The sequence below is a fragment of the Danio rerio genome, chromosome 5 (assembly GCF_049306965.1).
Source record: "Danio rerio strain Tuebingen ecotype United States chromosome 5, GRCz12tu, whole genome shotgun sequence".
NCBI lineage: Eukaryota > Metazoa > Chordata > Actinopteri > Cypriniformes > Danionidae > Danio > Danio rerio.
Window position 1 is genome coordinate 1,237,501 of NC_133180.1, and position 12,500 is coordinate 1,250,000.

General features: G+C 41.2%; 1 protein-coding gene across 1 annotated transcript in view; it reads right to left on the reverse strand.

Annotated features, from left to right (window-relative positions):
* mbd2 (methyl-CpG binding domain protein 2) overlaps positions 1 to 12,500 on the reverse strand; it is a 55,027-nt gene that overhangs the window by 37,069 nt on the left and 5,458 nt on the right. The window contains 1 exon segment of the mRNA NM_212768.1: positions 360 to 519. Within this exon segment, the coding sequence (NP_997933.1) occupies positions 360 to 519 (160 nt within the window).

Consider the following 12,500-nt stretch of genomic DNA (forward strand, 5'->3'; position numbering starts at 1 on the left):
ACACACACACACACACAGACACACAAAGCATGCAAGCGCACACACATTTAAAAACCAAAAAACCAAAAATCACGCACATGCACAGACACACAAACAATAGACTCACACACACACAAAAACAACACACACACACACAAACACACACAAACAAAAAAACAAAAAAACAAACAAAGCATATACACTCTCTCACACACCCAAACAACATTGACTCAAACACACACACACAGATGCACAAGACTGGCATGACAGTCCTTGACAGTGAAATAAACACTCATCACCTTTAACAGACTCACTAATGAAGCTTGTTGTGCAGTGTGTGTGTGTGTGTGTGTGTGTGTGTGTGTGTGAGCGTGACATACTTTACTCTGGCTCAGATTGTCGTTGCGGAGTCTCTGTTTGCTCTTCTGCATCTTGCCGGGCATCATCTTCCCCGTGCGGAAGTCGAAACATCCCAGATCCACTGTGTTACCCAGATATCGAGATAACTGAGGCTTACTGCGAAACTTCTTCCCTTTGGGACTGAAAAGAAAAACATCAACATCAACGAGGAGTCTCGCTCGCCATCTTAGACAAATAATCCACTCTAGGGTGTTGTGATAGAATATGGGGCATTTCCACAGCTCTTTACATCACATTACTGCACTGACACATCAAACATCGAGGCATAAACACTTTGGGTTCTATCAGACACCCGGCGCAATAGTTGTCTACTAGTTTCAGCTTGGCACAAGAGTCGTTTTGATGTGTTGCAGCACGCTGTTTAAATAGCAAATGCATTTGCGCTCATATGTGCGCCCATAGGTGTTCTGCTCTAGTGTTCTGAGGCGCACTGCTGGAGCGTTACTATTTTAAGAAACTATAATAGATTTTTCAACAGACCAGAACAAAGCCGGTCTATTGTCCAGCGCAGAGTTGCACCTCGCTTACACACTGCTTAATACACACAAGATGTAGAGTAATACGCAAATATATTTACAGATGAAGAAGAATTAAAATATTAAGGATATATATAGGATATATTAAGAATAGATATAGGATATAAATATAAAGGATTCAAATATTACAAAACATATTATTTTCCAGCCTACATAAATATAAACACCACTGCCCTCATGCCTTCATCATCTCGGGAGGCTTTTTCAGTTCATTCATAACAATTTGCTTTTGTATAATGTTATTATTGTTAGCAGTATTATTTATTATATCCATATTTATATTTGTTTTATTAAAAACAAGCTTAGATTTGTCCACCTGTCAGGTTTCAGACCATATGGTGCAGCATGTGTATTTGGATATAACTCAGATGTTTGAGCACGCGTCATTATTAATATTCATTTATTTGTTTGCTGAAGATTAGAACTGAATTTAGAAATAGTTTTAAAACAAATCTTTGCGCTTAACAAATGAAAATTAATTATGTATAGGCTAATTGATGTCTGTGCGTAAAGGTTTCCCTATCGACGAGAGTGAAAGTAGATTATGAGGAGGCTCTCATTCTCGCGCTGCAGATGCTCTGTTTAAAGGGTCGTGACAGTCGTATATGTGTCCACACTGCTAAAAACACTATTAGGACACATATATCTCACTAAAAAGTGAAAATTGGTTAATTTTCAAAAACGAATTTTTGAAGCTGCGTCACGGCCATGAGATCTTAGCGTGTATTCCAGCGTGTGGACTGGACGTCTGTACCAGGGCGTCCAGTATTACGTCTCTGAGTGTGTTGCATTCATTCATGAGTATGGCTTGGTTCAAACCAATCAGGGCGCTCCGTTATGTATGCGCTGCAACTTCATTAATATGCATGCTAGCTCTCTTAGACTGTACCTGAAACAGTGTTCAGACGGCAGAGAGACGACACACGTCGTGTTGCCAAAGGTTGTGGGAAAAGAATAGGAATTGTTTGGAGATACGTGTCGCCAGTGTTGCTTTATCATGTGAAGGTTTGGTTTTCATTTTCTCTCTATGAGACCGCTGCAGGACTCACGTGTGGATCAGTGCACGTGACGCGCGGCAGAAATACGCTTGTTTGGAACATTTTTTACTCGAGAGCTTTTCTCATCAATGGTGAGATCCGGATTTGCTGCTCGTCTCCTCTTAATAAAGACGCAGCTCCAGTATGAGCGGATTATCCTGTCTACAGATTCGGTAAGTGTGTGCGATCAGCGCCCTTTCTTTGTTCGTTCAGATGGCAAAGTTATAGTTGGTATGGTCAGCAGTACTCTTTCAGTGTTTAAAGACAGAGCTTAGTCAAGATGATTTCTAAGTTACTCAGTTTACAGTGCATTAATATCACTACAACATTGAAAGATCTGCTGTAAATGCTGCTCTCTGTGTGTAAACACATGAACACTGTACGCAAACTTTTGCCGACCGTCGTGTTGAATTTTCGTCGTATTTTACAGAGAAATGCAGAGGCTTTTTTCTCTTATACGATGTGCAGTATCAAACATTTCACCTTCATTAAACACACTGTCTTTCTCCCCTGCGTGTGTGTTTGTGTTTGTATTTCCTCTGTCCTCAAAGCGTGCCCAAATGGCAACTCCCATTTTTATTTAAACCCTGCCCATTTTCCCTCCCCCGACACTCCCACCCAAACAGAGCTAGACACGCCCACTTTCCAGACTTTTTCCAAACTAGAGGTGTGAAAACATCCTGCTGAAACGGGGGTTTCATGGCCCTTTAACTGTTTACTTGCTAGTGAAATGCTCAGCTTTTCCACTTACACTTACTTTACGTCATGTAAACAGCAAATGCGCTTATGGCGTGACGCAGCTGGCTCTTAAAGGGAATGTGAGATGAGACTCTGATTGGTTTATTCTCAAAACACACCTATAACTCATTAAGAGAATAAACTCAACCCTGTTAAACCATGTGCCACGGCGCAAAGCGGATTTTCCCGTCCTTAAATTAGCAAAAAGTGGATTCTGACACACCCCGAGTGCGTTTGTGCCCTGCACTTTGCACATGGATCATCAAAATAGAGTTTCTCTGATCAACACTCTGGTTTTAGAAAATATAACAGCTTCAACATACTGTGAACATACTGTATATAACCATGCTGAAACAGCAGATGCATTACGCTGGAGCTCCTGTGGCGAGTGCAAAATCCTGTGCTGTTCACTTCTGCATGTCAGAGCATGTGAAGGTCTTTGTGTGTGTGTATGTGTGTGTGTGTGTTTGTGTGTGTGTGTGTGTGTGTCTCTTTCCCACTGTAAACATGATTTGTTTATGCAGATTTAGGATTTTACCACAGTTTTCCATCAGCGTACAAGCCGACGCTCCGTCCGCAGCAGGTTTTTACTGGGAATGACTCAGCTAGCATTCACGCAAACTTGCTGCGCTAACAGGAAGTCGACTTCTGTCTTGATGAGACATAGTGAAACTACAGCAGCGGAGTCACGACCAATAAACATCAGTGCGTCGTCCAGCTCCAAGAACACACTAAAACAGCCAGAGCACTAGGGCTAAAACCAAAATCTCGATTAATTGAACATTTTAACTCGATTACAATTAATACACGATTATTTTATTATTTTATTTTTTTGCTCTCATAGTTCACTGACAGGTTTTGTACAGTGAAATACTCTCATATTACAAGCAGGAGATTAAATTGAAAGAGACACACATTATATCTGTGACTAATTAATGAACATAAGTGTTGAACAACTGAAATGAAAACACACACTGCCTAAAATGAACACGCACTTATTAAAAAAAAAAAAGTGGAAACAAATAACTTGCAGGTATCAGCACAGTGGCTCAGTGGTCAGCACTGTGGCCTCACAGCAAGAAGGTCACTGGTTCGAGTCCCAGCTGGGTCAGTTGGTGTTTCTGTGTGGAGTTTGCATGTTCTCCCCGTGTTGGTGTGGGTTTCCTCCAGGTGCTCCGGTTTCCCCCACAGTCCAAACACATGCGCTATAGGGGAACTGATCAACTACACTGGCTGTAGTGTGTGTGTGTGTGTGTGTGTGTGTGTGTGAGAGAGAGAGAGAGAATGAGTGTGTTTGGGTGTTTCCCAGTACTGGGTTGCAGCTGGAAGGGCATCCGCTGTGTAAAACGTGCTAAAATAGTTGGCGGTTCATTCCACTGTGGCGACCCCTGATTAATAAAGGGACTAAGCCGAAAATGAATGAATGAATGAATAATTTGCACTTTTGGAAAGGAAATCAATTATTGTCAATGTTTTTCATATTGAATCTGCAGAGGTATAAATCAGTGTGGGGTCACGCGTCTGCACACGCTGTAGGAAAAGTAATTGACAAGGAAAAAATTAATCGATTATAGGTTCTGAGTGTCGATTTTAATTACTTTTGATTAATTGCCCAGCCCTACAGAGCACCCTAGCACCTGCCTGGTAACCACACACAACACTCTTGCAACCACACCAACAGTCTAGACACCCTAGCAACCACTAAAAACACCCTAAAAACTGCCTACAATAGCCTAGCAACCACTCAGAACACAATAACAACCTCCTAGCAACCACCTACAATATGATAGCAAACCACACTGAACAGCCTAGCAACTAAACACACACATATACACTTACACACACACACACACACACACACACAGAGTTGAAGTCAGAATTACATCCCCCCCCCCCCCCCCCGTTTACATTTTTCCCCAATTTCTGTTTAACTGAGAGATTTTTTTCGATCATAATAGTGTCAATAACTCGTCTCTAATAACTGATTTATTTTCTCTTTGTCATGATGACAGTAAATAATATTAGACTAGATATTCTTCAAGACACTTCTATACAGCTTAAAGTGACATTTAAAGGCTTCACTAGGGTAATTGGGGTAACTAGGCAGGTTAGGGTAATTAGGCAAGACATTGTATAATGATGGTTTGTTCTGGAGACTATCGGAAAAAAATACAGCTTAAAGGGGCTAATAATATTGACCTTAAAATGGCTTTAAAAGAATTAAAAACTGCTTTTATTCTAGCCGAAATAAAACAACTAAGACTTCCTCCAGAAGAACAAATATTATCAGACATACTGTGAACATTTCCTCAATCTGTTCAACATCATTTGGGAAATACTTAAAAAAGAAAAACTAATTCACAGGGGGCGAATCATTCAGACATCAACTGTGTATATATATATGTGTATATATGACATTGCTATATATTATTTTTCTGCGATACAAATTGCAATATTAAGTATCATTTCACCTGATGAACTGAATATCTTCACTGGAAAGAATTCATAACTTTATATTTGATTAGGATGTGCATCTGCATTAAATATAATAAACCAACCACAAGCAATATACACTTTACCTAATACAAAACCCCATCATCAGCCCCCCAGAACAGCACAGTAAGCACCCTGAACACTTGTCATGACTTGATCTTTCCTCAACACTTCACCTGTAAAGGGTGTAAGAGTGTGTTTCCTGCACAAGTGTAATAGTGTGCAGTGCTGTATAGTGTGTGTTGGTGTTGTATATACGCTACAGAAGCCTTGTAATCAACTGCAGCACATCTTCTGCTATTCTACACACTTATTTCTCTAGACCGGGGTGCCCAAACTCGGTCCTGGAGGGCCGGCGTCCAGAAAAGTTTAGTTCCAGCCCCAATCAGACACACCTGGGCTAGCCAATCAAGCTCTACAAGGCTTAACATCTGTGCAGGCAAGTTGGTCCCTCTAGGACTGAGTTTGGACACCTCTGCTCTAGATATTATTCATTCATTTACTTTTCAGCTTAGTCCCTTTATTAATCCGGGGTCGCCACAGCGGAATGAACCGCCAACTTATCAAGCAAGTTTTTACGCAGTGGATGCCCTTCCAGCCGCAACCCATCTCTGGGAAACATCCACACACACATTCACACACACACTCATACACTACGGACAATTTAGCCTACTCAGTTAACCTGCACCACATGTGTTTGGACTGTGGGGGAAACCGGAGCACCTGGAGGAAACCCATGCGAAGGCAGGGAGAACATGCAAACTCCACACAGAAACACCAACTGAGCTGAGGTTCGAACCAGCGACCTTCTTGCTGTGAGGCGACAGCACTACCTACTGCGCCACTGCCTCGCCCCTCTAGATATTATTTCTTATATTAATTCAAACTACTAAAATGTCAATAAAATGTAAATTCACCACCGCTAACAAACCCAAAACACAGAAACTCTTGATTAACAGATATAATTCAGTGTATTTATCCAGTTTGTGGATGGGTGGATCTTTCAGGATGTGTTGTTCTGTGGGAAATAAGCACAGCGGGGTGAGTAACTGATGACTCAAGCTTCATTTCCCGCTGAACTCTCCCTCAAACATCTCAGCTCTGACTCATCATCATCATCATCATCATTTCTACAGAACATCTCAGAGGCCGATTCACAGAACACACACCTCCACATCTGGACCACCAGCAGCATCTGCAGCCCCCTCAGTGCTCAAGCAGTGAAGATAAACACAGCAGCACAAAAGAGAGGAGGCCGGTCACTCCCTACACACCTCACTAGAGCCCTAACCCCCGACTAACAGTGAGCGTTGTCAGATCAGGTGTACACTAGTGTATACATCAGCAGATACATGAATGCAGCTTGACTGGCAGTGGAGCAGGCTGTGTCTACACACACACACACACACACCAGATATTATTAAAGACACACAACGATCACACACTTCAGTGCACTCAGAACAGTTAATAGATATTCAGACATACACACACCCAAACACACACACACACACACACACACACACACACCAGATATTATTAAAGACACACAACGATCACACACTTCAGTGCACTCAGAACAGTTAATAGATATTTAGACATACACACACACATACACACACACACACACACACACACACTCTCTCACTCTCTCTCTCTCTCTCTCTCTCTCTCTCTCTCTCTCACACACACACACACACACACACACACACACACACACAGTTACTCACTAGCACATACTTTCACACACACACACCCTTCCCCCACAGCACATAACCATGCTCTCCTCTTCTGACTAACACACATATGTATGTCCAGACTAACACACACACACACACACACACACACACACAGAGATGATGTTTGAGCAGTAATCAGACACCAGTGGTCATCTGAGCTCCGGACTGTGGTCAGCTTCAGGCCTACACACACACTCAAACAGACAGACAGACAGACACACACACACACACATACTTACACTCACATATACACTGATACACATGCACTAACACACGCACACACATAAACATACACACAAGCATGCATGCACTGATGCAATCACACATGCACATGCACTCACACACACACACATGCACATGCATGCATGCACATACACACATACTGTACATACACATACATAGAAACATACACATATACACACTCTCTCTCATACACACACACACACACACACACACACACATAAATATACCCACTCTCTCACTCACACACACACACATTGTGTATGGTTGTGTGTATATGATTGAGTGTGTGTCACACACTCACACACACACACTCACTCATATACACAAAAACATATACAATCTCTCTCACACACACAAGTAAATTTCACAAGTATTTAACAAGAAACTGCAAGTAACACAATATTTAAAGTAAACACAACATCAGATAATAAAGGATTTCGTTTTCCCCGCCTTTTTGCCCCCAAAAACATTTTAAAGAGCCCCTGATATGCAGGAATCACCTTTATAAGGGGTTTAACCCCAGGTGTGTGTCAACAGTGTGTAAGTATCTTCAGCCTCTAACGCTCAACATGAGTTAACTGTATTTGTTATAATCAGACTTGTTTCCCATTGATGAGTTGGAGCTGGAAGGGCATTCGCTGCAAAAAAATAAATGCTGGATAAGTTGGCGGTTCATTAAGCTGTGGTGAAAATGAATGTATGAATAATCAAACTTGATGAGTGAAACACTTTGATTGACATTCTCCCTTTGTACATGTCATCAGGGGAAAAGCCACGCCCACTAGTGCCCATCTCTCCACCTCATTAGCATCTCCGGCAGGCCTGAGTGAGAAGCAGCCGTCTGTCCATTAGCCATTAGAGTGTTTGAGCTGCTGAAGATAATGTCAGCATAGACTAAGAGGATTATAGATGTGGAGTTTGAGATGAACAGCGACAGGAGCCACATAGACTGACAGAAGCATCAAGAACACACTCACACCTGACCACACCATTCTGTAGCTCCGCCCTCTTTTGAAAAGAGCACAATCTCATTTGCATTTAAAGCGACAGTCACCAAAACACCTCAATTAGGATCAAAGCCTGAAAGGGTCAGTTTCAGAGAGCTGGAGAAAATCATCTGTGAGCTGCTGCTAGATCAGATATGCTTGCAGCCGGAAGTTAACGAGAATTATTTATAATATTGATCAAATTTCCCATTTATTGTATTTTATTAACATCTACCCACACCCCAACCCTAAACCCAACTCTCACAGTAATGTATAAACAGTAGTTGTATCAAGTATTATTCACGTTATCTATTAAATCACCCAATAAATTGTATTTTTTTAATGCCCACCCCCACCCAAACCCTAAACCCACCATCACAGTACTGTAGAAACATTAAAGGTGCAGTAGGTGATCTGTCAAAATGCTAACCGCTTAGCATATTATCTTTGGACGGCGGGGAGGGACTGTGATTCAAAGCCACACCCCCTGAAATCGGGAGTGCGCGCACCGCGTCACAACAGCAGACAGACAACCCACTAGTTCATGTCATTCGGCAGTTAGTGCCAGCGGCGTGCAGGAATTACACTTATTACTGAGCCACACTTGCATGCTATTTCAGAGCAAATATTCAGAGTAGCGATGAACAGTATAGGAAGGCTGTCATTGTTCAGAAATGACCTAATGTGAATATAAAAGCAGCTTCAGCTCAGTAAAGCAGGGGCCTATTTCATAAAAGTGGTTAAGAAAAGCGGGGATTAAAGCCAAAAGCCTGACTTCAATGAGCTGAACTAAACGCTTAAATTGGTTCCATAACAGCAAGTTGAAGATCATTTGGTCTGACTAGTCTGAGTTCAGTTTAAATAATCTAGATAACTGCTCGTGCGCGTTTCTGTCGTGAAACCTTAAAAGTCGAGCATGGATACATCGATGATGTTGTGTGCTACCATGGCAACCACAGCGTGTGAGCCACGAAACTGCAGATTGTTCAATAGGCTACATTAATGGCAATATATATTTTAAATATAGGCTATTATTTAGGCGTATTAACATGAAATTAAATATTTGTTATAAAACATAGTAATCGTGCTTGACCGCGCGCATGTGCGTGAGAAAGAGGATTTGTGCTTACTGCAAATTGTTGATTGCAAGGAAAAGTTTTAACGCATTGCAGGCTCACTGTAACATACAAAATGTTCTAAATGTAAGCACATAAGTTTAAAATAAATAAAGAGCCGTGCACGCACAAGTGGTGGGATTTTTAATTTGCTCCCGAATCTGCTGCAAATCGTTGCTTTTCCTTTGCCACTTGTTTCCCGCGGCCCGGGGAAGGTCCTCCAGGTGCTCCGGTTTCCCCAAATCCAAAGACATGCGACATGCGCTATAGGTGAATTGAATAAGCTAAATTGGCCGTAGTGTAGGAATGTGAATGAGTGTGTATGAATGTTTCCAACACAGTGAAGGCGTCCGCTGCATAAATAATATGCTGTATCAGTTGGCCGTTCATTGCGTTGTTCATTCCCAGATTAATAAAGGCACTAAGCCGAAAATATATAAAAGTGTATATATATATATATATATATATATATATATATATATATATATATATATATATATATATATATATATCGAGAGAGAGAGAGAGAGAGAGAGAGAGAGAGAGAGAGCTACCCCCCTCACAGATTTCTCTTTCAATTTAATTTTTTCTACAGGATGCTTTACAATAATATATTTGTGCATACTGTACGCATTAGATTATTCAGTACCAATACAAAGTTTGGAACTTATATATATATATATTTATTTATTCATTTATTTATTTATTTTGCTATTAAGTGACTATAAAGTTTTAATCATTATTAAGACGTTAAGTGAATAAAAATGGCATCAGATTATGGCATGTGAATGTTAACATGACTTTGATTAAGCTTGAACTTAAGACTTAGCCTGAGAGTTAGCCTGCCCCGGACCAGGCTAGGTTCCCAGCATAAGTTGCCAGGGTAACTAAGTTTGAACTATCGTAAATTTGATTTATGAAACCGAATCCGCCATTAATAAACCTGACTTACCACAATAAGCCTGGCTTTTTCTGTAAGCTTGGTTTATGGAATAGCCCCCAGGTTAGGTGGAATAGCGCTGTTTACTGATGTTCTGTTGTTAAACTGAACCTTTTACTACATTATCTGCTGTAAAAGGCCCTTATAAACCTGAAAATAGTCACATCAATCTTTCCCCGGGAGATTTCAGTGGCTGAACAACACGTCTGTGTATATAAGTCCTTCATAACAACACAATCTACATCAGCTCTGCCTGACTGAAAGAGTTCAACACAGAACATGACCTGTCTAACAGAAACACTTCAGCCATGGTGTCGTGCTTCCTCCAGCGTGCAGAACTCACTCCAATATTGATTCAGGAGTTTAACAGTTTCAGTTCAGCATTTCATTTCTCTGAGTCTGTCTCGTGACCGCGTTGCCGCCTCTGCAGAAGTGCACGCCCGAATGGCGGACTGCATGAACAGATGCGCAGAAGTCCAAATCTACACTTGCTGACAGACAGTCTGAGCTGCTTATCGGAATTATGGGAGATGTCGGTCCTACAATATTTAATTGGATGAACATTTTTTAGTTTTATGCCTCACCCAGAATATAAAAACACACACAGTATAAACACATTTAGATCATTTACTGTAATCAGCACTATTGGACTGTGAGGAGACTTTCAACCAGCACAACAGCACATGTTTCAGAAGACCATCACCTACTGCAGCTTTAATTATTGTTATACATTGTCATATAAAATGCTGCTATATTGATGTGCATTTCACACTTCCGGCCGGCTGCATATCCCATCTAGAGTTTACCATGTGCTGTTTTCACACACACTGAAACACACACACTCTAGAGACAGCATATACAGCTTGTAGAAAGCGGCATTATAGGTGCTCTTTAAAACACTCCACCAATATTCTCGAAATGACCAAATAACCGAGCGCATCTCCTTTCACACACTGCTGCACTGGACGGCTTACAGAAGTGAAACCTCGCATGTTTTCAATATCAGTCATTTCAGAAGAGCAACTCAAAAGCAGAACGTCAGCCAATTCTCCATCTAGAAACCACTGCATGCCCAAAACTAGCACTGCTCAGTATGGTTTCATCATCGATACCGCAAGATGTGAATCAGCAATCGTCACATCACAGGATCTGCAATGTACAGCTCATATTCTAGATAGATATTTACAACGGCTTTTGATACTATTAGTCATTCACTATTATTGGAACGACTGGCTTCTATAGGAATAGCTGACAACGCACTTTGCTGGTTCTCTTCCTATTTAAGTGACAGAAAACACAGATAAAGAATAGACTATCCAATCCTGTTTCAGTCCTCCATGGTGTTCCTCAAGGGTCAGTATTGGGGCCACTTTTATTTATTATTTATATCCTACCTTTAGGTCATATATTTCATTCTTTTGGCATACATTTTCATTTTTATGCAGACGATACACAAGTTTATATCTCCACAAAACCTACAACATCACACCGCCCTTCTGACCTTACCAAATGTCTAAATGAGATTAATACATGGATGACTAATAATTTCTTAAAGTTAAATGCCAGTAAAACCGAAGCCCTTTTGGTTGGCTCAAAATCTGTTTTATCCAAAGCTCAATCTTTTCAATTCAATTCAATTCGATTCAGCTTTATTTGTATAGCGCTTTTACAATGTAGATTGTGTCAAAGCAGCTTCACATAAATGGTCATAGTAACTGGAACAGTGTGGTTCAGTAACTGGAACAGTGTGGTTCAGTTTTTAGTGTTTAAGTTCAGTTCAGTTTAGCTCAGTTCAGTGTGATTTAATCATTACTGAGAGTTCAAACACTGAAGAGCAAATTCATCGATGCGTAGCTCTACCAATCCTGAACCATGCGAGGCAGTGGCAACAGCGGAGAGGGAAAAAAAACTTCACCTGATGGGAGTGAAGAAAGAAAACCTTGAGAGAACCAGACTCAGTTGGGCATGACCATTTTAATTTCTCCGCTGGCCAAAAGTCTTGTGCAGAGCTTCAGTCGCCGTGGTGGAGGCTGGAAGATGGCCTCAATGAAGACTCGTCTGTCCCTGGAGCGTCTGGGTTAAAGTCTTGGGGTTATACTGGATGGCATGCTCTCATTTAGTTCTCAAATTAGTAATATCTCACGTTCTGCCTTTTTTCATTTGCGTAACATTGCAAGACTTCGCCCTTCACCATCTCAGCACAGTACTGAAGTGCTTGTTCATGCTTTGGTTACATCACAGATTGATTACTGTAACTCGCTTCTCTCTGGCATTCCT